General features: G+C 40.3%; 1 protein-coding gene across 5 annotated transcripts; it reads right to left on the bottom strand.

The window, feature by feature from the left end:
• Positions 1-15,390: 15,390 nt before the first annotated feature.
• Positions 15,391-25,151, bottom strand: LOC110523583 (T-box transcription factor TBX3). Of its 5 annotated transcripts, none has more exons than XM_036977236.1 (7): positions 23,989-25,148; positions 22,800-23,082; positions 22,216-22,380; positions 20,835-20,911; positions 20,044-20,201; positions 18,437-19,080; positions 15,391-17,268 (listed from the first exon to the last, which is right to left on the bottom strand). In XM_036977236.1, the coding sequence occupies exons 1-7, from the start codon at positions 24,378-24,380 to the stop codon at positions 16,843-16,845; spliced, it is 2,145 nt and encodes a 714-aa protein (XP_036833131.1). In that variant the 5' UTR covers positions 24,381-25,148; the 3' UTR covers positions 15,391-16,842. The 5 variants fall into 5 exon arrangements, with proteins under 5 accessions (XP_036833131.1, XP_036833133.1, XP_036833135.1 ...); XM_036977238.1 differs by having other exon boundaries at positions 22,216-22,362; positions 23,989-25,146; XM_036977237.1 differs by having other exon boundaries at positions 16,843-17,268; positions 22,815-23,082; positions 23,989-25,151.
• Positions 25,152-27,933: the final 2,782 nt, after the last annotated feature.

The following is a 27,933-nucleotide window of genomic DNA, read 5'->3' as shown; positions in this document are numbered from 1 at the left end:
CAATTGTGGTTGTGATTCATAGTGAAAGTTTAGGCCTAATTACTCATAAAACTGATCGAAAAACATTTAATATTATTAACACCACATATTTTACAAACGCACACTGCAACTCCTGCAAAACATCACGCTTGTGAACATTTGCAGCAAACGTTTTCAAAAAGGTTATCTTCAAAAAGGTAAATCATTTGGCTACATTTTATTCATGTTGAAATAATGAACTAATCTTCACGTGGTGAGAGAATATACATAACATTTACAATAACGTTTAAATTAAGACCATCGAACACTTGCACCAATTAGGGCCGTACATAATGCAGGTATATTTACCATGTTATTACCTACAGAAGAGACCATTGGGAGCCGAGAGCGCAACTTAATCAAAAGCATGGCCTAAATATGTTCTGAATGTTGTATTATATGCGGAGTGTACAAACCTTATTAGGAACACCTGCTCTTTCCATGACATAGACTGACCAGGTGAATCCAGGTGAAAGCTATGATCTCCTTATTGATGCCACTTGTTAAATCCACTTCAATCAGTGTAGATGAAGGGGAGGATACAAGACAAAATGTTTAGGTTCCTTTGAACGGGGTAATAGTAATTATTTTATGTGTGTCCCTTTTGGTGTCTTGCATCCCCACAAACAACAGCACAGCATCACCAATAGATGCATAAATACATAAATAAATCCCTCGCAATAACTACAGCAGACAACACATGTGGATACAGTTTGTATCATGTCCATTATATGTATAATCCACAAGGGGAATAATCCACATTAAGGTATCATATAGAACAAGAAAAAGCTAACTGAAACCACAAAAAAATGGCTGTGCAGCGCCACCGGAAGCATGGTAGTAGGTGCCAGGCAAACCGGGTTGAGTGAGTCAAGAACTTCAACGCTGCTGAGTTTTTCACGCTCAACAGTTTCCCGTGTGTATCAAGGATGGTCCACCACCTAAAGGACATCCAGCCAACTTGACACAACTGTGAGTCCACATGTGCCAGCATCCCTATGGCACACATTTCGACACCTTGTAGAGGCTGTTCTGAGGCAAAAGGGGGGTGAGCTCAATATTAGGAAGGTGATACGAATGCTTTGTGCACTGGGTGTGTGTTATATTCATTCCCTTTAAAAGGCTAATTATAATGCATTAACAACTGACTTTTAATGCGCTGGTTGTGGGATTGGTAATTGTAGCCCCTTTAATAATAACGAATTAGGATCATGCAAGTTCCCTCCAAAGACAAAACTACAAAGTCCATGCACCCATGCAATGATCACAGGTTGCCCAAAATCTCCTAATATTATAATATATAATAATACCTAATATTATGTTAGGTTGAGGCTTGCATTTGATTTCCCAGTGGAGAGAGGCACACATAATAGGTACATGGAAAGCCTAGACATAATTAAATATGCAAGGGGTTTGGCTACATATTATTCGCCCTGAGGAGAAAATGGACAGACACACATCGAGACATTCTGCATGTTCTATACTTCAGGGTCATCCAGTATGTTTGGTGATTGTGTGGTCTGATATTCCGCTCCATGTGGCGCTCCCATGGGTGATGGATGGCCTGGGAAGTGTCTGGAATCTGTCTGGAATCCCACAGACAGGCAGGTGAAAGCGCTGTTGGGTAACTGCAGGTCTGCCCCTGAATTGGAGGTGAGGAGAGCTGCTCCTACCCAGCTGTGGTTTGTGGGTGAAAACCCAGCTATGGTTTGGGTCACAAGACCTGGGGAGAATAGTAGAAAGAAGAAGAACAGGTTGAGACTTTTTCAGGCTGAGACTTTTCCATGTGTGACTGTGACATGGAGTTTGTCATTGATAGGGCCAGAAGAGTCAGTCTGGGACAGAGATACAGGACATGTCAGAAAGCAACCTGGGTTCAATCAACCTAGTTCACCTCAGGACTGTGTGACCCTTCTGTGATTGAATGAATATGCACAAATGTGATTCTATTCTTATTAGGCAAAACTACTTTCTGTTCACCTAGGTCCAATCCAAAACATATACTATATAACAGCATTCATCATTCTATAGAGAATGTTTTTTCTGTGAACAAGTTTTTGAAATGTAAACATCCATCTTTCCTCTAACATTCCAAGAAAGTAAAATGAGTAAATAGTGTTAGGGTATGTTAGAAATGCACCTTCAAAGAATGTGTCAGAGCCAAAGTTTCATGGACATACTGTAGCTCCCATCTCTTTCAGTCTTGCATAATGACTAGAAAGTGATGTGTTGTGTCCTGATTGATGCCTCATTTGTCTGTGTGCCTTGTGTCCTCCTTCCTGATTAGATCCCATCACAGAGTCTCCTTCTCCTGCCAACACGGTTCTTCCAGCTCCAGGCCTCTCCAAGAGAGGGGGTGACCCACCGAACCCTCCGCAGAATGGGCAGACCCCTCCATGGCCACACATGGCTCTATGCTCAGCCTTCCACTAAGACCCCTTCTTCCTCCTCCCTGTGGGTTTATGCTTGTTCCACTAGAGACAGGGATGATAAGTTATCTGGGGCTGCATGGCACTGCAGCGTTCAGAGGCAGAGTCCCCCACACCTCTAGCCTGGCTCTGAGTTGTGCAGGCTGCATGGAGCCCTGCTCCGAGGAGTGGTGGGGCTGGGCTGACACATTTCTGCTAACAATCACATAACACACAGGGACCCACATTCCAACTTCCTGATCCCGTTCTCTACCCACAACCTCTCATTTACAGCCCTCCTCTTCCCCCAGCTGGCTCTCAGTGGAACTCTGCAGCTGTAGGCCAGATATGCTCAAATCAAACATGCGGATTCAGACATAAATAACTAATTATTATTCATCATAATAATATTGATGGTAATTACAATATTATTAATTGCAAGCATATTTTATATTCCCTGTTTCCCTATCATCATTTAAATCGATTTGATCTTCTGACATAATTTCCCCTTTAATTATGGGACATTATTTTACATGTCATGTCCTCTGCTGCCCTCTATTGGCCCTTCACTTCATTGGCATGTGAAAAAGAGAAAAGACCGACGCACCAAAATCGACTTCAATAGAATCAAGCGAGAAAGCAGACATTGCACTACATACATCACAAGAAGTATTCAGTTATCAATCAGTCAATAGTTAAATATCACGTGCATACGGTGCCTACTTGAAAACTAGGAACAACTGAGATATGGGTTGGATGTCGCCCTGACCTGAATGTTGTTTGGGAAGCTATATCGGATGGTGCCTGCCCATTTCAGCAGAACAGAACACAGTTAGGGGAGACTGAGTAAATTGAGTTGCGTGGGAAATTTATGGTGTGGTATGGGATGGGAAACTTCTGGTTTGATCTGTCTGGTCTGGTCCATAATTGGCAGTCCTTACAGGGATTTAGGGTCTGGGAGTCCTTGTGAGTACCAAACAGAAAGCATATAAGTGTTTCTTAAACGGAACCCAAACCGGCTGCGCGCGTGTGCTATCGTGCGCTATCGTGCATATATTTATTTTGCCCCCCCTCCCATTACATTAATTTTGGGACAGATCGAAAAGCATTAAACATGTATGGCAATTTAGCTTGCACTTGCTAGCTAACGTTAATTTGTCCTATTTAGCTGGCTTGCTGTTCATAGCTAATTTGTCCTGGGATATAAACATTAAGTTGTTATTTTACCTGAAATGCACAAGGACCTCTACTCCGACAATTAATCCACACATAAAACGGACAACCGAATCGTTTCTAGCCATCTCTCCTCCTTCCAGGCTTTTTCATCGTTTAATTTATATGGTGATCGCATCTAAACTGTCATTGTATTACCAGGACTACCGGCAAAACAGTTCGTCTTTCAATCACTCCACGTGGAGTGGAGGAAATGAGGAAATGAGGAAATGGCACGTGGGTACCTGCTTCTATAAACCAATGAGGAGATGGGAGAGGCAGGACTTGCAGCGGGATCTGCGTCAGAAATATGACGTTGGCGCGCGCGAGCAGTGTGGGTGCAATAATTGAATAACATGGATTTCTACATTTATTTTGCGACGCTCGCGCACGCGAAGTGTCCGGTCTGGTCAGCATGTTAGAGTCATAGCTCTCAGGAATGGTGTCATAATATGTTGTACCAAATGTTGTACCGAACCCTAACAATGAAGAGAAGGTAAACGTGGAAATCCAGGAACACCTTTGCCTCTAAGTGTAGTGCGTTGGAGGCTGCTGAGGGGAGGACGGCTCATAATAATGGCTGGAACGGAGCAAATATAATGGCATAATGGCATCAAACACCTGGAAACACCACTCGAACCATTACCACGAGCCTGTCCTCCCCAGTTAAGGTGCCACCAAACTCCTGTGGTGTAGTGAACATTCATGAGTTCATATGTAAAGCAGGCTAGGCTACCCACTTAAACCAAGCACAAAACAATGTTTGCTAAAAAAGTTGCACTAGGCCAGCCCGAACTGAAATGTTAGCCTAATTGTTCTATGGCTTGTCTGTGTGGTAGGTTGAAATTTGAGATGAAAGGAAAATGTGTTTACTCGACTTATTAGAGCCCCAGTTCTGAAGTTGACAGTTATATCACCTGACACATGTGCAAAACCATGTGAACACCTGCAGACTTTAGTCTTGTGCACATGACATCCATCTTGTGCATTTGGTCATAAGCAAACAAATCTTGTTTGCCACACACAGACACACTTTTTTAAATAGTCAGGTTAATAACACTTTCCTGTTCCTGTACTTTACTGTAGTGTTTCACCTATACTGAACAAAAATATAAACGCAACATGCAACAATTTCAAAGATTTTTCTGAGTTACAGTTCATATAGGGAAATCAGTCAATTGAAATACATTTCTTTGTCCCTAATCTATGGATTTCACATGACTGGGCAGGGGCGCAGCCATGGGTGGACCACTTGGGAGCAAGGCCAACCCATGGAGAAGCCAGGCCCAGCCAATCAGAATAAGTTTTTCCCCACAAAAGGGCTTTATTACAGACAGAAATACCCCCTGCAGGTGAAGAAGTCGGACGTGGAGGTCCTGGGCTGGTGTGGTTACATGTGGTCTGCGGTTGTGGAGCTGGTTGGACGTACTGCCAAATTCTCTAAAATGTTACGTTGGAGGCGGCTTATGGTAGAGAAATTAACATTAAGTTCTCTGGCAATAGCTCTGGTGGACATTCCTGCAGTCAGTATGCCAATTGCACACCTCCTCAACTTAAGACATCTGTGGCATTGTGTTGTGTTCTGGGATCTTTTATTTCAACTCATTAAACATGGGACCTAAACTTTACATGTTGTGTTTATATTTTAGTTCAGTGTATATTATTGCAGTAAACCCATACCCTAACTCTGGAGGGATCTCTGTTGAACATAAGCATCCTTCAAAGCATTTCAGACAATTGAAATACACTAAGCGTGCAAATTATATTTTTCACAACAGTACATGCTCATTGCTCCTTCAACAGAAGGAAGTCCAGGGAATCTGTCATTGATTGAAAGTGGTAGGTGAAAGGCCAAAGCTGTTGTCATGCTACACACTTCACATTACTTTCATGGTGTGTGTGTGTGTGTGTGTGTGTGGTATGACTCCCTCCAATCTGCAAACAGTGGTTGTGTATGAAGTGCTGCTGGTGCTGGAGTCTATTAGGCCTCTCAGGAGATGGAGATTTGCCTTTTATCATTCCCAGCAGCTCATCTACATGTGCCGACTGACATTTTTGCTTATAAATCGATCTGTGGATCCCGTAGATGGAAATTGCTTGCATTGCGCATTAGCCCTGGTTCCCACCGACACAGTAGTATGTTTCTGAGCCTGTGTGATGTAGGATGTGAAATCTGAAACCACTTGAAGCTGGGATGTCCCTCCCACCATTTAATTGGCTCTTCCAACTGTTCATCAACTCCTGGCTGAACCCTACATCACAGCCACAGACATATGCTTCAATCATTACATAGTAGCGCAGCAGGAGAGAGTGGTTTCATCATGGTAGCACATTCAGAGGTCGATTTATAGCCCTTCATCTGAAATCATTAATTGATGTGAAACAAAAACACTTTCTGTTAGCCATAAACGGACAAGATTAATATGAGACTGAAGGTGAGTTCCTAAGGAGTTCAGGAAACTTGAGCTCTGTGATACTATATTTTCACAATGATGGGGGCAAATTTTCTCTAACACTAAAAACACAAATACGAATTTTACAGTTATTAGGAAGATGAAATATTAGTTAGTCATTTTATAATTTGATTATGCTATATTTAGAAAACATACAAGTCATTTCAAGCCTTATTCATACAGCTTTGTTGAATAGGAAATATAAAATATTACATATTTTTATATCTTGTATCATATTTGTACTGTGTACTTGAGCTTGTGTCCTCCAAAGTGACTACACCTCAGCAATTTACAACTATTTTTTTTACCAGAATGTTGAGATTTTAACCTTTCTTTGAGTATGCAGCATTACTAGTTATTGTTTATGGACCTCTCATGATAAATAATTCATTTAGGTGATTATGTAGATGATTTAAAAAACATATATATATATTTTTACATTTAGTTACATTTAACTGGTTGATTGTGAAATGTACATTTACTGTAGGCCTGCATCATGCAATGCACATACATGTTGCTTGCAATGATGCAATTACATGAGTGTAGTCTGGAATTTCACTCATTTCCAAATCTTGATGTTGCAATGACGAAATGATGTGTAGGCTACCCCAAACTTCCTGTTTGTAAAAAAGTGTTGAGTAAAATAAATGTTCTAAAAATTATAAAGGTGACATCAAAGGCTTAACAAGATTAAACATGCTTAGTAATTCTTATAGGACACATCACTGCACTCTATACTCCTCTATAAACTGGTCATCTCTGTATACCCGTCACAAGACCCACTGGTTGATGCTTATTTATAAAACCTTCTTAAGCCTCACTCCCCCTATCTGAGATATCTACTGCAGCCCTCATCCTCCACATACAACACTCGTTCTGCCAGTCACATTCTGTTAAAGGTCCCCAGAGCACACACATCCCTGGGTCGCTCCTCTTTTCAGTTCGCTGCAGCTAGCGGCTGGAACGAACTGCAACAAACACTTAAACGGGACAGTTTTATCTCAATCTCTTCATTCAAAGACTCAATCATGGACACTCTTACTGACAGTTGTGGCTGCTTTGTGTAATGTATTGTTGTCTCTACCTTCTTGACCTTTGTGCTGTTGTTGGTGCTCAATAATGTTTGTACCGTTTTGTGCTGCTACCAGGTTGTGTTGCTACCATGTTGTTGTCATGTTGTGTTGCTAACATGCTGTGTTGTCATGTGTTGCTGCCTTGCTATGTTGTTGTCTTAGGTCTCTCTTTATGTAGGGTTGTGTCTCTCTTGTTGTGATGTGTGTTTTGTCCTATATTTATATTGTATTTATTTATTTTAATCCCAGGTCCCCTTCCCCGCTGGAGACCTTTTGTAAATCATTGTAAATAAGAATTTGTTCTTAACTGACTAAATATATCTAAATATATAAATAAATATATATAAAAAAAGCCATATGTGGATGGGTAGATTAGATACGTTTTTCTGAATGAATTCCTGGGGGACCCTCATGGTGTACACATCTTTATTGTAACCCAGCACTGACACACCTGATTAGACTACTCAACCAATCACCAGACCCTTGGTTTATTGAGTTAGTGTTAGTAGTGGGTTAGAACAAAAATGAGGGTTCCCCATCATTGACTTGAGAAACAGTGGATTAAATTCCAAAAACGTTTTGATGCATATTTACGTAACATGACTTTGTGTTTTTAAACAGATATCTGGAAAATATGTACAAAAACATGAAGTAGTAAAAGAGTATGAAATTAAAGTAATTGTGATCTGAATCGTTTGTGACTCATTAGTAATCCCACCTTTAACCACATAGTGGAGACATCCGTTCACATTTTGAAATCAGGGTCCCCAAAAATGTAATCAAACATTTACAATATTAACTCAGTCTCTGTCTCCATATCGCGTGGATTGTCTATGAACCTGTGTATACATATTTTCCAGATGTTTGTTTTAAAACACAGAGACTGAGTTAATATAGTAAAGTGTTTGACTACATTTTTGGGACCCTGAATTCAAAATGTGAACTGATGTCTCCACCATGTGGTTTAGAGTGGTATTACTAATGAGTCACAAGCGTTTCTGATCACAATTACTTTAAATCTATACTATTTTACTACCTAATGTTTTTGTTTCATCGTATATATAAATGGGCTTACATTTTTTTCATTTAAGGAATCTCATCCGGCTACTTTGTGTAATTAGATGAGGTGTTTCTGTAGTATATTTGAAGCATGGATACAATAACAATAGTGGTTGGACTCTAGGATTTCATTTATTGAATTAAAGTCTCTCTTGAAGTGGGATATTGACCAAAGGACAAAAGGTTTAGCGACATTGGTTTGCGGCTCAAAATGTAGAACACGTGACCTATAGGCCACATCATATTTACTGTGAACAAGCAAGGCAAATGCTACCCCCTACTGTCCGATACAGTAATACCAAGTGCAGGCATCTTTGCTTTTCAATGGTGGCATCATATTCTAGCCAATAACTTATTGTGATCTATCATGCTTACTTCCAAGCACCACTGACCTGGTGTAAGGCCTCTCCCTTACACTGTCCATAACCACATTTGTTTCCAACTTTAATTATGACAATTTATCATAGTTGCACCTGGATAAAGCCTGTTGCTTTCAACATTTAATTGTCATTCAAAATATTGTTCCAGACTAGATACTAAATCAACTCCATCCCTCGAGTTGTCTGCTAATGCTACATCTCTATTAATTGCCTGGCAATAATGAAGTGGCCAGCACAACGGAAAAGATTGCAGTCACTCATCAGTAAGATTGAGGAAAATGAAGATGAGTCACTAATTATAGGTGCCAATTTGTATTTTTTTCTCTGCTCATTATACATCACATTACTATGAATTCAAGATGTCAACTTAACCATAACAATTCAGCTATCTTCTCTGGTTGCATTTATGAGGGAAAGAAAGTCCAAAACAATAAACCGCTTACCCACACTAACAAATACATTTGCCATTCTGTACTTGTTAGTGAAAATAAGTATAATCAGCATAACACAATATGCTTTTTATTACTCTGGCGAATCAAGCAGGCGTGAAATTGAGTTGAACTGTGCCGGTTTAAACAAGTCATTCACAATGTAAAACAATATACAGATAGAACAACTGTCTATATGGTAAAAATTACCTATGATTGACTCTAGCCTGAGCCACTACTGCTGAGATCTTTTAAAATTGTTTTTTGACAACGTGACAATTATTTTTTTTACTGTTTCCATTGATTGATTTATGTCAGGTATGATTTAAAGATGGATGCGACTTGTTCCTGCCTGGTGTGCCAACGGCCATGCCGTCAGCTTATTATGGTAGGTCTTAAGGATCATGGGCGTGCTGCTGACTACATTCTCTTATTGGATGTCATGAGGAACAATGGCGCTTCATATGTTCTACTGTGATTGTAATTAGGACCTTACATTCAGAAACTAATGTTATGCACAGGAAAGGAAATCGTGTAACGCGTCCAAATCTTCTCCACCAGGTCCGTCATGGGGTACCAGGCCTAATTATCCAGTGATACTGCCATCCATAGGTTTGATTTACATATCGCTAGGTCTGTTCCTTTAAACTCTTGAGCTTTGACGTCACGTTCTCTCTGATGTTCTTTTACTTCGCCCAAAAGCACTGTTTTTTTCCCTAAGGCAAGGAGTACTATCAGTTGCATAACAGTGTTCTGTACATCTAGAACACCATATTACATTGCCGCTTTTCACCAAGGTTGTCTCTAAACTGGGCGCGTGCAGTAGCCCCGAGACTGCCACGCTGCTCCCCCGGGACTGCCGAGCAGAACTATAAACTCACAGAGAGAAGCACGAGATTGAACTTCACTCAACTTTCTAGAGCAGTAGTCACCAACCTGTCGATCGCGCTCAACTGTTCGATCTACAAGGCATTCCTAGTCGATCGCCAAACATTTATGTAAAAAACCCAACGATAATGCCTTCTGTTCCTAATTTCTTGTTATTCGTCTCCGGCTGTTGGCTGTATGTGGACCCAATCCAGCTGCCCTGTGCGTCGGATAGGCGAACTGTTGCCATTTTTAACCATTTTATGTGTCTGAAGGTACAAACTTCTGCCTACCCGGGCGGGCCCAGAGAGCAAATCAACTGCACAAAATATCTACTGCTGGCAGAATGGATGGCTCAGATGGCGGAGTCTGCAGTAATGTAGCACGGCATGAAAGATAGCTACAACAAAGTTGATACTGTGAGATTTCAGAACGTTTAAAACAATGACAAGGTAGAGACTGTCAACGAATACAGAAAATATATACTGTTTTTATGAGTGAGTTAATGTTTAAGTTCTTACTCAACACTGTCTATTTCCACTCATTGCTACAACAAGCACTGCAGCAGGAATTATTGAGTAGGAAAATGTATATATAGCCTTGCGTTGTTGTTATTAATATCGGCTTTGGTCTTTTTTAATATCAAGTAATATTTCACGTTCTCTGTTCATAGGACTAACAACATGAATTTGTGCATTAATGCGGTGCGACTCGAGTTTTTCCATCATCTGGAAGGTGTCAGTGGAGGAGAGGGAGACCAATGGGATGGTGAGAGGCGGACCCTCAGTCTGCTGCTCTCTCTCTGCCGAGACTGACCATCAGATGCAGGCACCATCCGCCCAATAAAATAAACATAAAAAGCAACTGATCTATTACCGGGGTGATCATATAGCCTACCTCAAATTTTGAAATACATATTTTTTAAGTGGCCCGAACAACAGTGCATTGGCAGGGCAATTCAAGCAAAGCCGATATGCGGTGATAATGTATTGGGCCTATAGCTTACTGCACAAACCTCATTTAATTGGTTAATGTTGCATAGGCTTATGTTTTTTAAGTCATGTTAAAAATAAATCTGCATTTTGATTCAAAGTGATCTTGATTCAAAAAAGGTTGGTGACCACTGTTCTAGAGTTTTCCCTGTTATCACTATCAACATTTCCCTCTACTGTGGTCAAATCAATGCAATATATGTCACTTTCAATGCAATATACTGAAACAAAACAAACTATGCAAGAGATTTTGTTGTAGGCAGAACGCATCAGAGTAGGATTCTATTCCATTCACACAGCCTACTCAGACTGTACTCTACACAGACTGGTATATGCAATTATAAACTGGGTGGTTTGAGCCCTGAATGCTGATTGTCTGACAGCTGTGGTATATCAGACCGTGTACCACGGGTATGACAAAACATTTATTTTTACTGCTCTAATTACATTGGTAACCAGTTTATAATAGTAATAAGGCACCTCCGGGAGTTTGTGGTACATGGCTATACCACGGCTAAGGGCTGTATCCAGGCAATCCATGTTGGGTCGTGTGTACAGCCCTTAGTCGTGGTATATTGGCAATATACCACACCCCCTCGTGCCATATTGCTTAAATAGACCATTGCCATATATGGATCTTTGCCATTTACTTTGATCTGGACTGTGTTTACAGCATGAGTGGTCATGAGTAGATGCTGTTGTTTTGAGATCAAAGCGAGAGCTGCATGCAGCCCTATGTGCACATTTTATTTATATCCTTTGCTAGTTAGTGAGTTATTAGCCCAGTTATAAATCATTTGTAGTCAGCAATAAGGGAGGGATTGCTTCCTACAAGAGCACAAAATGTATACATTTCTAGACATCTACGAAAAGCCAGTTAGGTAAAGAGCTTTTTTTTTGTCTTAAAGGGGCAGTTGTTGTATTTTGAGACAGGTTTGAATAAGCTAGCCAATAGTCAGAGGGTAGCATAATTTGTCTGATTATCTGTAATAATGGTATGTGAATAAAAAACATTTTATTTTGTAAAGTGGTTTCTTGCATCCAACAACACAACAACATTTTCAGTCACCTCCTTGTCTGAAGGACAAGTGGATAAACAGGTTAATGTCAAGCCCTGCATGTCCCCCCCCCCCCCCCCCCCCCCCCCCCAAAGTCTCATGGAATGTAGGCTTGCATTGAACACCACATTGGCTGCTACTGTAGGCTGAATGATAGAACAGCTATTTCCATGTTAAATGTTATGGGAGGCCACTCTCATTTTCTCCATTGATTTTGATGGTAGGCCACTCTGGTAGGCCTACATTATACATAATTTTCACAACGTTCAAGTTTGAGCTCAGCAGACCTGACATTTACTTAGTGCTGAAAAAAAATTAAGGGAACAATGTTTATCACTATTCACCCTTGTTTTTTCTCTGTGCACAAGTGTGAATCATCTATCAGCAATGCCATAAAGATGGTTAATGTTTACGGCAGGCAACCAGTAAACATTAAAGGAATCATTGGAAACAATATGTGCACATGTGGTTTGTACTGGGTTTACTTAATGTACAGAGAAAAATTCATAACTTTAAATAAACTTCCTTGAGATTGCAAAATATATCGTTTTCATTCGTACAAACACAAAAAAAAAGACACACAAAAGTATAATTCAAAATATATATCGCAGTGTAAAAATCAGTTCTTAAATGTAATCTTTGAGTACAAAATGTGTGATTCTTATTGTTTAATGTTGCAGGGCGTTTTATAGCAGTTGTGTAGGTTTAACTATGAATGTTAGGCCGCATAACTTTAATGATATGCATTAGGGACAGTGATACCAGCTGTTATTACTCATGAACACAAGATGACCATGACTCGTTAGTGTTGTATGTGGTTTACTAAGGCCAATCCAGTGCTACATGCTTAAATCATGATCAAAATAGAGCCATAGTATTATGGTAAATCCCAGTTCTACCTGATGAGGGAGACAGACACCATGCAAAATGTGTGATTCTGTCATGAAATTAGTATAGCAATTTCTATCAATACATGTAGGCCTATACGTTAATCGATAAATCATTTAACGTAATTTGTATTTTTTCACTCAATTTTAATTACTTTTTAATTGAGAATAGATAATTTTTGAATAAATACACGTAATTGACTTGTAAATCATTGACTTGATGTAATACCAAAGTCTTATTTCATAGCCACTGAGTGGCGGCATAAAACTGTGGCATGCGTTTTAATACACTCAAACTCTAATCTCAGCACTATAGCCTAGTTTACACTGACTGAAACCAATATCAGACTGTGGGCCTTTGTAGGTCTCTGGGGCACTGGACATCTCAATCCCGTTGACCAGTATCACATAGACCTAGCTATAGAAAAGTATTTCATATTTTATTTTATTGTCCTGAAATATAGACAACATAAGACATACTGACAAAGCACAACATACACAGTATATGGGTACTATGCATGAATCAACTGTAATGACATTGTCCTAAAACGCGCTATGGTATGAGCAACCAGTACCGCGTGCTCAGCGCGTCGAGCAGGTGCTTATTGGAGCAAAGTCGCATGCACGCTGTGATGGAAATGGTGTTAACAAGGACACGGGAGAACTTCTCCCAAGCTGTCAGGTGCTTGAGTAATGGAGCTGTTATTATAAAGGATACTCTCCCAAGGTCTGACCCCATTCGCAGAGAATTGAAAATGATATCCCAGGTCAATTGCCTCGAATAAATACAATGGATCCACATGAATAGATGTTTGGCACACTTCTACTTTGCTGTGGAAGATTAAGCTACTATTTGCACTGCATGCGCCTAATACTGAAAATATAAACACCTATTTCTCTCTCTGTGTGTTTGTGTTTGAGAGAGAGAGAGAGAGAGAGAGAGAAAGAGAGAGAGAGGGAGAGAGAGAGAGAGAGAGAGAGAGAGAGAGAGAGAGAGAGAGAGAGAGAGAGGGAGAGAGAGAGAGAGAGAGGGAGGGAGAGAGAGAGAGAGAGAGAAGTGAGAGGGAATGAGAAAAATAGGGTTATTAAGTCGGGGTGGATACTGCAGTTGCCTATATCATTTTGTGAAATGCACCTCCTAGGCTTTCACCTTTGTCCGATTTCTCGAAATATAGGTCCAAAATCTAAATGTAGAACCTAACACGGCAATCGATTCAGTTTATGACCAATATTGGACAATGAAACGAAGCGAGGTAGGCGTAACATGAATTAGGTGTTTGGAGGCTTCTAAATGAATGACAAATTAAGCATGACGCATGCGTAAAAAGCGCAGTAGGCCGACATTCTTCCTCTCCTCTAATTTTCTACGGTCAAAGGCATCAGCAAAGCGTTAAGTGTGACATATTTTACATTATATATGATTACTATAAACACACTGTAATTACATTAATATGCCAATTCTCCATTCTTATAGGCCTGTTGGGTTGTATTTGTTTTGGTTGTGCCCATTCTCTCTCCATTTCCAGAAAACCACACATCTAGCAATGGTCTGGTTAATCTCAGGTGTCAAAAAAGTTGCCATAACTATTCTCCATTCCAATGTTCCATATCTGGTTGGCTTCATCAGGTCAGAGTCCACAGTATACAAAAGGTCAGTGCTATCCAATATCCTTGGGACGTCTCTACCCCCCATTGAAGTTGAAATTGAAAATGTTTAAGGTAAGGTAAGGGTTAACGTTATGTTAAGGGTAGAGTTACGGTTAGGTTTAGGACTTAGATTTTGGACGTCCCAATGATCCCCAATAGCATTGACCCTTTTCAAAATAATCATCCTGCAGTACTTTGTCATGTGGTTGTGTAGTTTGTGCAGTGTTCACTAGATGGCGTTACGTCTTGCATATCAACGTAAGAATCCTGTTCAACATTAGCCTATTGCAGACGCACTGCCGCCTTCCGTGCAATAAAATCCAGTAAGATATCGAAGGCGCCAGGTGAGCAATAGACAGAGCAATTGAGATTCTGTGTCATGTTTACTCATATTCCCTAGCGCCACTGTCGTTACTTATTAACCATACCATTTACAAATAAAGATATGAAGTTAATAAACTCATGATTCTAGGCGCAATGGAGAGCGCAATCAAGTTATTTTACATTCTTTAGGGTTCACGTTGGCCGAAATAAACAATTAGTCAATAGGCTACTCAGCAGGCCCATAAAACACACGCGCACAATGACTCGCTCTGGGGCGGTCTTGCGTCCAGGAAGGAATTCCAGGTATCATAGCTGAGGTTGAGAGTATCCCAGTGCCTTCTCTCAGGTTATCTTAATAACGTTTCTCAACTCTTTGATCATGGTCTCGACGCCTCTATCCCTAAATGCTAAAGTGAACAAAGTGTGGAAAGAGAAAGACTGGCTATGCCAGACTGCATGATAGAGAAGGAGCAACACAAATTCAGTTTGAGCAATTACATCACTTTGTATTTATCCACAGAGTTTACATCATGGTTTAAATAATAGCATGTAGTCCTAAAGAAACGGACACATGGAAGCGTATCGAGACTGCATTTTACTATTTTATTGACACTTTCAAGAACACATCGTTGGTGTTGTAAACTAGACAAAAACCGAATACAACATAACCCAATGACAACTTTAGAAACACAAAAGGAACCTTCATATTTCAATAAGATGCAGCATTTTTACTATCAGGCTGCAAAGCATTTTTAAACAGAAAATTCGTCCATTTTGACACACACCTAGACGAATGGTTTTTTTTCTTTTCAGAAAGCTGTTGATGTGTGCTCTCGCTGTCATTCGTCTGAACAGTAGCACTTAACACACAGAGACAACAGGTAGGCTAGAGGTACAATGGCACATGTGTGTCCGCTAAAACAACTAGCTCTGTGGATATTTGAGGTACAGGTAAATCCGTATTCAGGGGGATATAAAATGCAGATGGAAAAACAAGGGTAATAGCCCACGAACTATCTTTACACAGGTATCGACAATAAATTAAGGACAGATCCCTAAAATCAAACTACTCCGTTGTATTTACACGCAATATCAATATCAATATGAAATAATTACATAAATATTTGTATATATCACTATTTACATTTATAATCAATATTACCTTTTCAATTGTATTTCAGATTCCCTTTGCCAGCTGAATACTTATGTTGGATTCGGCATGCGAAATTAGGACAGTCTCAACCACTCGCACATGAAGTTTATAACCTCGGTTCTGTTTTGGCATACTTCAAACAAGTGCCAGCATATGGATTTTCGCAGCATAATCCTGCGTTTATAATTTGACAAACAGAGACATTCGTTCGTAAAATCAATAACCGAAGACCAATTGATTGATTCCTTAGAAAAAAAGGGAGGGAGCAATTTTTTTCTCTCCTCCAGATTGGTTTTAAGATCAGCCTGAAGCATTCCTTTAGCCTTATTCGTATCATTTGAATTTGGTCGTGAAAATAAATCATAACAACAAACTGACAGTCATAAAAGAGACATGTAGCGTTTTGTAGGGCATGCAAAGTGTCACCTACCCCCGATAAGCATAATGATATGCTTCAAATAGTTATGCAGTTAATACATCAAACACAGCAGTCTTTATAAGATAAAGAGAAGTGAATTCAAATAATTATAACCAATTCAGAGTGCACATTAAATCAAACAAATTTCGTTACCTCAGTAACTCGACGTAAGGACATCACACAGCAGCAACTTATCAAAGATCTGTGAGTATTATCCATGCCAACCTTTCAGTTTCAATACTTGTATGGTATTCAAATAACAGGAAAAATTCAAAAGTGTTGTTTAATTTAACAAAAGAGAAATATACATATGAGATGTGTATTTAACCAAAGTGCATTTCAAAATCTAAACTGTTCAATAGGTCAGTTTTCTAAACCCGCATTCGCTAGAAGGGTGTCGTCATACTCATCCTCGTCGTCCTTATATGATCATCACAACAACAACAAAAACAACAACATTAAAATCTATGGGGACACGCTTCGTGACCTGTCCTGTATGGAATCAAGTCCGCTGACTAAACGCTGAATGCTCTGCAACTCGTTAATGGAATCTTTCCCAGAGCAAGTTTTTGGGGACAGGGAGACCGAGCCGGATGACCTGCTGGTGACCTCCGAGGTGGAGTCCAGGGTGGCGGAGACGGGGCTCGTGGCCATGCCGTCCCCTTTCAGCTCCGCCGCACTGCTCGCCATGGAGGGGATGGCTGTGGTGAGCAGACTGCTGTCCGGAACGCTCATAGGGATGGAGTAAGGGCTGTACCTGAGGCGGGGGCGCACTGCGTTCAGGAAGGGGTGTCGGTGAACAGAGGAGGCTGCGGAGTTGGCTGCCGCGGCTGCTGCCATGTACGTGTAAGGGTAAGGGAACAGGCCCCCAAATGGAGACATGGCCAGGCCCTGGGGAGAGAGGAGGGGAATGATATGAATAGAACTATGCACAAATTTAACAGGCGCTAGTCACCATAATAACACAGCAAAACAGGAAAAATATGCTACATTTAAATTGTTCACAATGTACACTGTCTATGTAGGCCTATATATTGAATTGAGGTCATGTAGTGACTGAGTGTGAATAATGAATCCAGCAGACACGTGAGCTTCACGGGAAATGTTACGTGGCTGTGTAAGCCTCCTTTCACTTTTCTCATAAAGCGATTTTCATGATGATGCTTTTCTGTGTCTATGCGTACTGATTTTATACATAGATGGGTGTAAACCCATTACCAATACATTTTCTTGAATTTAGCCTTAAATATGGAATATATAACGCTATCCACGTGTAAAACCATGAAAACATTCCGAGAATCAAATTGACAAAATATTTCGATTTTTTTTTTGTGTTAAGTGATATCTAGACCCACCACTATGTGATATCGGGTTTTGTGTAGCTTTGCAAATAGTTAATGAATTGTGAATCCAAATAAACATTCTTTATATATGATGTTGCTCATAAAATAGCAATTTAAAAGGAACTATTTCTGCAACACATGTGTTTTGAAACTAGATGGAAACAGCAAATCTGTTATGTATTTAGGAGAAGTTGTTTTCCCTCCCCGAACCAGTGAAGAACTAAGCACATCTCATTCGCCATGTTCCTCTAAAACACAGACTTAATTAATGAGTTCAAATCAACACTAGCCTAAAACTTTTGTTGTAACGCCTAGGTGGTCTCTGCCTAAATCCCAACATATGCTGTAAACAATTGAGACAAATAATATCCACACCTTCCTAAAATCTAAATCAAACTTGAGTCCCTATAAAACATATTCGGTTATTATTTAGGCTATAACACGACTGTCTACAATAGGCTATGCTCGCCCTGTTGTGGTTTTGAACACTATAAGGAATAAACTAGGCTATTAAAACGAAATGGAAATTATACTATTTGTTCTTCTACACCATGTTGACATTTCCACATAAAGTAATGGTGACAAGGACACCTAAGATGAAATAGGCTACACAGTCCAGTGTATGCGTCAAAATGTAACGAAAAACTCAGGAGCACATAGCATGTGTTTTACACAGGCATTAATGTACTGCTGGTGGTAATAAAAACTGGTTTTACCTGTGATGCCAAGACATGTTGCTGCAGATGAAAAGGCAGTCCATGAGCTCCCGTCAGGCTTTGCGAGGGTGACGCCATACTGGCCGTGTCCATGGTACTAACCCCTGCAGAGGACACCGCTGCCAGTAAGGGGCCCATGCCCGCGGCCATATTCGAGAACGCGCCTCCCATGTTGAACTGACTGGGGTGCAAAAGAAAGGGATGCGCCCCCCCCAAGTGATTGAAAAACTGCTGTCCCGCGAAACCCGGTGGAAATCCAAAATGATGCATGTGACTCTGGCTTAAGTGCGGACTGCTGTCAGTTTGAACAGTCAAAGGCATATAGTTCTCCTTGCTTATAGACCTGCACTCGTCCGCGTTGGGCTGGTCCCGGCTTGGACTCTTGAAGTCTTCTCCGGACCGAGTCGTGCTGGAGATCACCGTGATGGGGCTCTGTCGTGAGTCCGCTTGGCTTTTCTCAGTCCTCCGGGCGCTTTCCCGAGACCGGCCGTTAGAATCACTGCCACCAAATTGATGGCCTTTAGTCTGGCTTGCCTCACAATCCTTCCCATCCTCCGTAGTGGTTGAGATCTTACTGGAGTCCGGCCCATCCTTTAGGTTTCCATTGCTTTCATCGTCGCTGTCTTCATCACTCTCACAGAAATCTATCAGGAATGAGTCAAAAGTTAGTGATACATGAGAAATTATGATCAAAGTTAATCAGGATTAATTTAGTTTTTGGTTTTATTCTCCTAAATTCTCATATAGCCAACTTTATTAAATTTTCTTCATGACTTTCGATGCAATATTAATAAAAAATGAAAATAAAAATGTACAACTAGATATACAATCAGTATCGTCAAAATTATATCTCATATAAATAAATATGCCAAGATTTGAATCCATGCTCGTTTGGAGGATCGTAATTTGTGCTGTCAATGAGATGTAATTATCTGTAGGATACTACTGTACGCTAATCATGGTAAAAAGGACTAGGCCTGATGCTTTAGGCTACGTAGGCTAGTGTTCATAATGTATTGAGATACATTGAAATCCATAGGCTACAGATGTATTTTTATTTTTAAATGAACCTTCAGCATATGATCAAGTCCTTCAAATTTTCCTCATTTTAACCGATGTCATGTTTTCACAATTCTAACGATTTTTGTCATTCAGATAACTGACTACGCCTACATCTCGAAAGTTTATTTTATACAAAAAAAAAATATATATATATTTATATCCAGTATATCATTCTGGCAGATGTATGATTCATTTTATTGCTAAATGCTTAGCACGAGAGACCCATCATGTGAATGGGAATTACAAGAATGAGCCTACATAAAAGTTAGGCTACATAGTTTGTATTTTATTGTTGGTGCTGGACAAAATTATATAATTTGTCGTGCAATTATTCAACACAATAGGTCTACTGATATACAAAGACATCCAACTGAATTCAAACTAAATCCAAAATGTAGCAAATTGGAAAATATTTCACAGCACACTTTTTTTTTTTTACAAGCAAAGGTTAATGTAGGTGTCTATACTATGTGGGTCTGTGAGATGCGGAACGTGTAGGCCTAGTTCTGAATCTTAACCCAAGCAGAGGCTGTGGGCTCCATTACCTTTCAGGTTGGGAGGCCCCACGGTAGACACTGCGGGAGACGAGGCCTGGTCGAAACATTTTAATGAAGCCTGCTCGCCGGAGGAGTCGTCGGACGTTCCGTTCTCTTTTTTCTGCTGCTCCTCATATGAGCGAATTGACTGCAGGGCCAGCTGTTTCCTACATTATACAGACAGGTTATTGGTCATCACTACTATTATTTTGTAATAAAAAAACTATCTATAAGAAAACGGATCATTTATTCAAGGCATAGGACATGGCTTGCTATGTACAGTCTTTGCGTATAGGCAAATTCACAGGCCTGCAATTCATTTTGAGTGCAGATTATCCAGATGCATTTTATAAATCAATATATATATCTGTTCGAATAAATCAAGCTATTCAAACCCACTGTAGACCACTAATAACCCACCACCCAAACCATTTTCTTGTATTATGTTGTCAAAACGGTAAAGAAAAGCTTTTGAAGAGCTAACTATCAATAACTCCACACTATTTCTAAAGTAGGAGTTTCAAAATTGTATTTTGCTCTGTAGACCTCTGCACTCGTAGAACCATAACAATGTAAATACAACATGATAAGCTATGTCTATTACCTCTGCCAAATCATTAATAAAACGTGAACTACATAGCATACTTTTAGGTTGAAGGGGTTGTGCAATTGCAAAGACAGTCGTACCGCTTTTTGGAATTCACGAAGATTACTGTCAGCCATTGCTTCTATAGAATCTGACATCAGAAATCGTAAAATGTTTGTTGCGCAGTTAGGGAATAGTTTAAACTTCTCCTTACCTCTTCTCTCGTCTTCCATTGCCAGTGTCACGGAATCCTTTGGCAAAGGGATTATGGTCGATTTTCAATTGTGTAATCTGAAATAAATCAAAGTTATAAATATTTGTAGGTAGCTGCCGGTAGCCTAGTGGTTAGAGCGTTGGGCCAGTAACCGAAAGGTTACGAAATCGAATCCCCTAGCTGACAAGGTCAAATCTGTCGTTCTGCCCCTGAACAAGGCAGTTAACCCACTAGGCCATCATTGTAAATAAGCATTTGTTCTTAACTGACTTGCCTAATTAAATTGATAATAAATGTTTGTAGAAGTGGGTAAATTTAGTGACATTTATCCTCGATTTCTATTCTTAAAGTTCAACAGTTAACCTTAATTGTTGCTGCATCTCAGTGCAATCATTTTTTTTTTTGAAATTGCATATTTGAGCCACCATCTGAATGGTTGGAAATTTGTTGATGCTACTAGAGACCATTTTATTTTCCACACACACACACACACACACACACACACACACACACACACACACACACACACACACACACACACACACACACACACACACACACACACACACACACGTGCAATGCATACTGAATGTCAACCTCGCAGAGCACATTATTTCCCCCCACTCACTTCCTCTCGCTTTCCACCCCTCCCAAGTGCACATTTTGGCACGATTGACAATATTCCTCAACTCATGTGGCTGCCAAACATTAACTGCATTTTTGCTTGACCCAAGTGCCCAGAGGTAACATTTAGCTAACATTTCTCCCTTATATCAAAGAGCCAACATAAGAGATGATTTTGATTAGCGGTGTATCACATGTGGAATTAAATGTTACCACCAGCGCAGCCTGTTAAAATCAAAATGCTCTTTTCTCTGAGTAACTGCACATTCTGTTCCCCTCTCTTTCTCTTTCTCACACTCTACCTCCCCCATTCTCTGAATGTCTCGCAAACACACACACACACACACACACACACACACACACACACACACACACACACACACACACACACACACACACGCACACGCACACACACGCACACGCACACACACACACACACACACACACAGTCTGGGTCGTTGCCAAATCCTTTCCATGTGATTAAATATAATGAAGTATTATGTATTACATACATTCCTGAGAATTCTGACCCAATTGCTTTAGTAGGAAACACGGCATGAGATGAGGTTTACATTTATCTAACACGATAGCTTGTAAGCCCAACACTCAAACAAGATTAAACAAATCTTTCATATTTTATGATGGCAAATAGCGCAGTGCTAGCATTGGCTATATAAACTGTTTGACTAAAAATGGATGAAAAATAAATATCCAACAATTTCATGAAAATAAACGAATAAAGTGTGTTTCTGCCTACCTTGTCATTTTGATAGGCAGTTACAGCAATGAAATCCGTTTCTGGGAAAACGTAAGTCCTGAACGTGCTATAGGGCAGTTTGAGAATGTCGTTGGCTCTCACGATGTGAAATCTGGGCTGATATTTATGCATGGAATTCAGGATGGTCTGGAACAGGAAAGAATTCTGGATTTAAAAAAAGATAAGCACACACGGATTTCTAACTTTTGATGAAGATTAGCCATTTTTGTAGCTTACTCAATCGTAGTTCAGGCCTAGCCTAATTGATGCAATGGGCTGTATTGGAAAGTTCTCATTTATATAGGCCGAAGCAGTTGGGGAAAAAGTTGGAGAAACATGTTGCAGTGAAAATATTAAAACCTCATTCATGATGGACACAAACCTATTCAATTGAAATTAGGCCTGAATATTTTGGTGAAGCCTTTTCAGCCCTCGACTCCATATGACCACAGAGAGGCAACGTTAACGGGCTTATTAATATTAGGCTACTAATAATAATACCTCTGATAATACTAATAACAATCATGATAACAATAATACATGCTAAAAATGTCGAGAAGCATGCAAATAAGAAAAAAACATACATTAGATGAACTTACAAATCCATGCTTGTCGGAGATGTTATTCGTTAGCTTGAGTTTGTGAAAATTGACGACTTTTGACATCCACTGCTCGCCAGTAGCCGGACTGTCCGGGTGAATGTACATCCTCTTTGGCATTTCGGGGTCGGCCTTCCCTGCCACCATCCAACGCGAGTTGTGAAATTTATACCTGCAGTCATCGGCTGCAACAATATCCATCAACAGAATGTACTTTGCTTTCTTGTCCAAGCCTGTGCATCTCACTTTAAACGGAGGGAACATTCGCCTGTAAAATTGAATGAGAAAATCACTTAAAAACAGTGGACTGGCCTCCCTTACACTGTGACTGAATATTGTTATCCTATGTTCATACATACATATGGAGCAGCTATCTTTACATTGCTATTATACTGGTTATGATAATGAAAATGTAACACTGCGAATACTCAAATATGACACATTTTACATTTACTTGTATGCCTTTACGTATATGCGTCAGCCATACGATTTAGTGCATGAAGAAATTATTAATCTAACAGAGGCTGTGCGAGAACATAAAACACCCACAAATATCTGCCACCTAGAAATATTTTTTTTAAATCGCATAATATGTACAGCATGCATTGTGTAAATGTATTTGTACGGCCTACTATTTGTTTGTTGTGATAATAACATTTTGTTATTACACTTTGGTATAATAGGCATATAGACATACATGTTTCCGTTTCATAGCCTAGTATTGTGGGCTGATTTTAGATTTACAAACGTGGACAAAATGTTTTGTAGAGTACATTTTAGAAATGCTCACAGTTGTATTGTGTCATAAGAAGTTAAAATGTAACAGCCTTATGTGTTGTATATTTTTATAGTTTGGGTTGGGTTTTATTTTATCTCGTGTTGAGATTACATGACCATGCAATGTGGCCATACAGATTCTGTCGATAGGACAAAGTTAGGCTATTCTATTCAGTAGCCTACACGTAGCCTATAACCACCCTAGTTTGAAATCAAAACGTTGGCCACCATTCGCGGAGGTCCAGTTCCAAGCACCCATCATTAAATCAATTCACTCGAGAGGCATGCCATAGTATTGTTGATCAGAATGATCTTCATAATAACAAGATGCATACTGATGTATTTCGACTGCAGAACACAAATATGTCTTATTCGAACACATCAAAGTTGAGCTCACCTTCCGGATTTCGTGATAACCATTTCAGTGCCTCGCTTGTGGAACGTTTCCCAAAGTTCCTTCGCTTCCAGGTGAACTTTCGGATCGTCTTCGACCTCTTCTTCAGGCTCCAGAGTCTTCAGAGGCCTCAGATGGGCTGCGGCTGCCTGGTGCCCCAGCGAGGAGAAGTGGAGGCCGGACTCGGCGGCGCCCATCAGCTGGTCCATGATAGGCTTCCCCAGGGCGCCCGGGAGAGAGAGGGAGCCGTTGTGAGGTAGCGCCAGGGCCGGGAAAAATGGAGGATGGTGACCCAACATTGCACTCATGGCAAATTCCGGACCCCGGTGAGGTAAAAACGGATGGTATGCCATACTCGTTCCTTGTATGACTGGATCTCTCATCAGGAAGCTCATCCAAGTCCAGGCAGGTACCAAATATATGGATTTATTTAGTTGAATACTATAGTCAGTCTATGCAGATTTCTTGACGAGCAAAACTGTCTCAAATTGAGAAGTCTTGAGAAGTCCACTGTCACCACTGCAGAAATAAGCATCCACTTGTGTTCGGCTGGATGGTATGAATTATCTTTACTGTCGTTCTATGAGTTCCAACAAAGTGTCTGCAATGAGAAATGAACAAATGCACTCCATTAGTCTTCAATTGTGTTGAGATAAAGATTATCTTCCGAGATTGACGGGCGTTGAGCACTTTGCTATGCGTTGTCTTGCGAACAATTTTCGAATTAAACCAACACGGGTGAGTAACTACGCTTTAATTGACTGCTGCCTTATTTTCTTGCTGTTGTCTAGGCTACAACATCGGCATTCCTCTTCAAATGAATTCGCTTTCATTGGCGTCAGTCCTCCTGTAAAAGCGATGTGTTGAAATATTTCGATAGCGCGGAATAATTCCTCTGTCTTTACTTGTTCCAGACATGCACCCTCACACGCACGCACACTATTTCTTCGTCTCTCTTTCACGCACACACACATTTCAGTAAAGACTTATGCAGAGAAAGGAGTCGTTTGACGGCAGAGAGGTGGTAAGGTCCCAGCACCAAGATATTCCTAGCGCTTCTGTGCCCCATAGGCTTCAAACTGTATGGATGTGTTGCATGTTACGAGAAGCTGGGCTCTGTTGATTGGCTCTTTCACGCTTTTGGACCAATTGTGTGGCTTCGTAGGCGTGGTTTTAACAGGTCGGGTGGAGGGGACAGACTTCAGACTTATAAAAAGGTGTTTGGAAACTCAAATGCTGCTGTGAAAAACCACTGCCTCAGTCAATATTGTGTGAATATGTCAACATCATTAGAACTAGTGCGATCACTCGGTCTGTGGGACCCTGCAAATGAAAAGTAGCCAGTCTCAGTTGCTTTGTCCGTAAGATAGTACTTACTGTCTCGTGTGCAGTCAGAGCGGCAGGGTTGGCCCCGTCATCAAAATATTGACTGACAAAATGTTTGTGCGAAGTCGTGGACGCTTAATTTAGGCTATATGGAGTGAATGAATATACATCATTTATCGTCACTGATTTGATCATTTGGAATTGATTTGATGAACAGAAATCGTCCGTTGTCCGTTGTTCTTTGTTGTAGCGATCTACAACACCGGAGAGGAATGCTTGAGCAACACGACAAGCTACCATTATCAGCACCATATTCGTGAAATATTATAGTGAATTTTGACCGGTTGTCGCGCGATGACCCGATGTCCAGTTAGCATGTTAATAATATGACAATACGTTACATAAACGATCATGTTCATGTTTGCTGACACTTCATTGCATATAATATGTCTTGTTGATTCAATCTGTCACATTGGCCTACAGTGATGCGTTTGATAGCCAATTTTGTCATCATTAAGCATCACTCGACATTAACTCTCCGAAATTGCAGTATTCATTTTACCTTGAATGTGAAGAGATGACAGGGACATTCCGTGTGCTGAATGCATGGCGCCGGTAGTGTGTGGTTTTGTCTGTGGATAATATTGCTTTACACACTTTAAGGCAGGTTAACATGAATAAAGCGTGAATAAAACTCTCTCGAACACACACACACACACACACACACACACACACACACACACACACACACACTGATATAACGATATTTCGAAAACAAAACCCACTAAAAACGTTGTTGGTGGTGATAATATGTTGGTGATATTGGATCATTTATAGGTTGGTTTTATCTGGTCATTCAAGGGACATTAAGCACATTAAGCGAAAGTCTAGACAGCTGCACCAGCCAAATATTTAAGTATTCATTTACAAGTAAACTACAGAGGGAGTGGCAGTGGTCAGCCATATTGACCAAATAACATCCCATCCAATCGTAGTCCTACAAGGTTGAACTATAGGGACTTGCCAATCTTCTGAGCTAGATTTTGAACTAGTACTATCCATTATTTCACGAAAGTTCTTTATCCTTTAACCAAACGATTGTTAGTGGGGAAACGCACCTATTTATACTGTCAATTTGACTGAGCAATATAAGACAGATGCTGGTGACATGGTCCTTTGAGTAGACTATTTGATGGTATGAGTGCATGGGTAGTTAGTTGCATGAGGCATAGTGTATTGCGTGTCTGAATACCCAGTAGTCTTACCAGCTCCTGGTGACAGGAGAGTTGTTGTCCCTACAATGTAAAGGGACTGCCATGAATTTGACAGTAATTTACAGGCAGCTCAGTGGCAAGTACAGTTATGTATTTTACATTACAGTACACCCGCTGTATAATACATACAGTATCAAAGCAACCACTGTGTAATGACACACAGTACAATACCATAAAATTGACTGTATTATACTGTAAAAAAAAGTAAATGCTACTGTAATCGGAATTGGGTATGGAAAGGGATTGGTGCAAGCAGGTTGGCTGCTAGGTAAAGTGTTTACACATTACAGCACATTAATTCATATTTGGTGTTTTATATCACTTGCACTTCTTAGAGGCCTAAACAAAAGGCTTCCAAACTGACGACAACTACAGGGCAAAACAGACCAAAAGGACATGGCAAAATGTTAAACCATTTAAAGATTTGCTGCCACATCCTGTCCCCTATACATTTTAGTTGATGGTGCACTATAACCACAGAAGAGATAAATTGGTGCAACAAATATAGCCTCTTACAAGGTGTGCCACAAAAGATGTTAATGAGCCAGAAACAACAATACCATGCACCCACTAGTGGTCAATAGGTGTTTGGCGCTCTAAAGATAGGGTACGGTACTGTCTTCTGTGGGGTTGAATTACAGTACCATTTGAAATCCAGCAATATTCCCACAATTCACCATCATCTACAGTATGCTGCAGTAAAACGTTTCAGAATGTTTGACTGTTGATGATACCTAAAATGACTGTATACATGACAGATTTCTGCAACAGTGTAGGGTTATCCTCATTTTAAGTTTGTAAATAGTTTCCTTGTGTTGTATTTATGAAGTTAATCTTTAACATTTGAATGCAATCATTAGGGACAACCAGTTTGCAGTTTCACTGTCCAGTTCTCCAGACTTTATATGTGAGTGTAGCTTAGTTATTGTCAATGGAGTGACACCCTGTGTGCTCTCTTTTGTCAGCCGCTATGTCAGAGCAGGGAAACTGTCCCCAAGCTATCCTTTGTGTCTCTATGACTAATTAGGGGAGGGCAGCATATATTGTGTATTGTAAGGTGTCAATATTTATTGATATTTGCTGGACTAACTAATGAGATAACTGCTGACACAATAGGCCTAAATACAAATTCAGCATTGATCAAACTATAGGCCTATGGTTACTAAGCTATGGCAAACTCTTCCCTCCAGTCATCTTAGCCTGAACATGCTGTTCACTTATTAAAAGGGCACATACAGTAGGTCTATAGTCCTCTTTGTGTTTGTGAGGTCAGGCCTGTGCCGATTACATGCTTATTCTTCTATATCCTCTACAGGATCAGAGTCCCCCCTGCGGGATGGTTGAGCTA

This window comes from Oncorhynchus mykiss, chromosome 5 (assembly GCF_013265735.2).
Source record: "Oncorhynchus mykiss isolate Arlee chromosome 5, USDA_OmykA_1.1, whole genome shotgun sequence".
Lineage (NCBI taxonomy): Eukaryota > Metazoa > Chordata > Actinopteri > Salmoniformes > Salmonidae > Oncorhynchus > Oncorhynchus mykiss.
The sequence above is the reverse complement of the archived record's forward strand: the minus strand, read 5'-3'. Positions and strand labels throughout refer to the sequence as shown.

Coding starts and splice junctions, on each gene's coding strand:
- LOC110523583 (XM_036977236.1), bottom strand. CDS start 24,380: ATGAGCTTCCTGATGAGAGATCCAGTCATACAAGGAACGAGTATGGCA. Junction 22,381..22,799: donor GATTTGTAAGTTCATCTAAT/GTATGTTTTTTT, acceptor TTTTAAATCCAG/AATTCTTTCCTGTTCCAGAC. Junction 20,202..20,834: donor AATGGAAGACGAGAGAAGAG/GTAAGGAGAAGT, acceptor TGTATAATGTAG/GAAACAGCTGGCCCTGCAGT.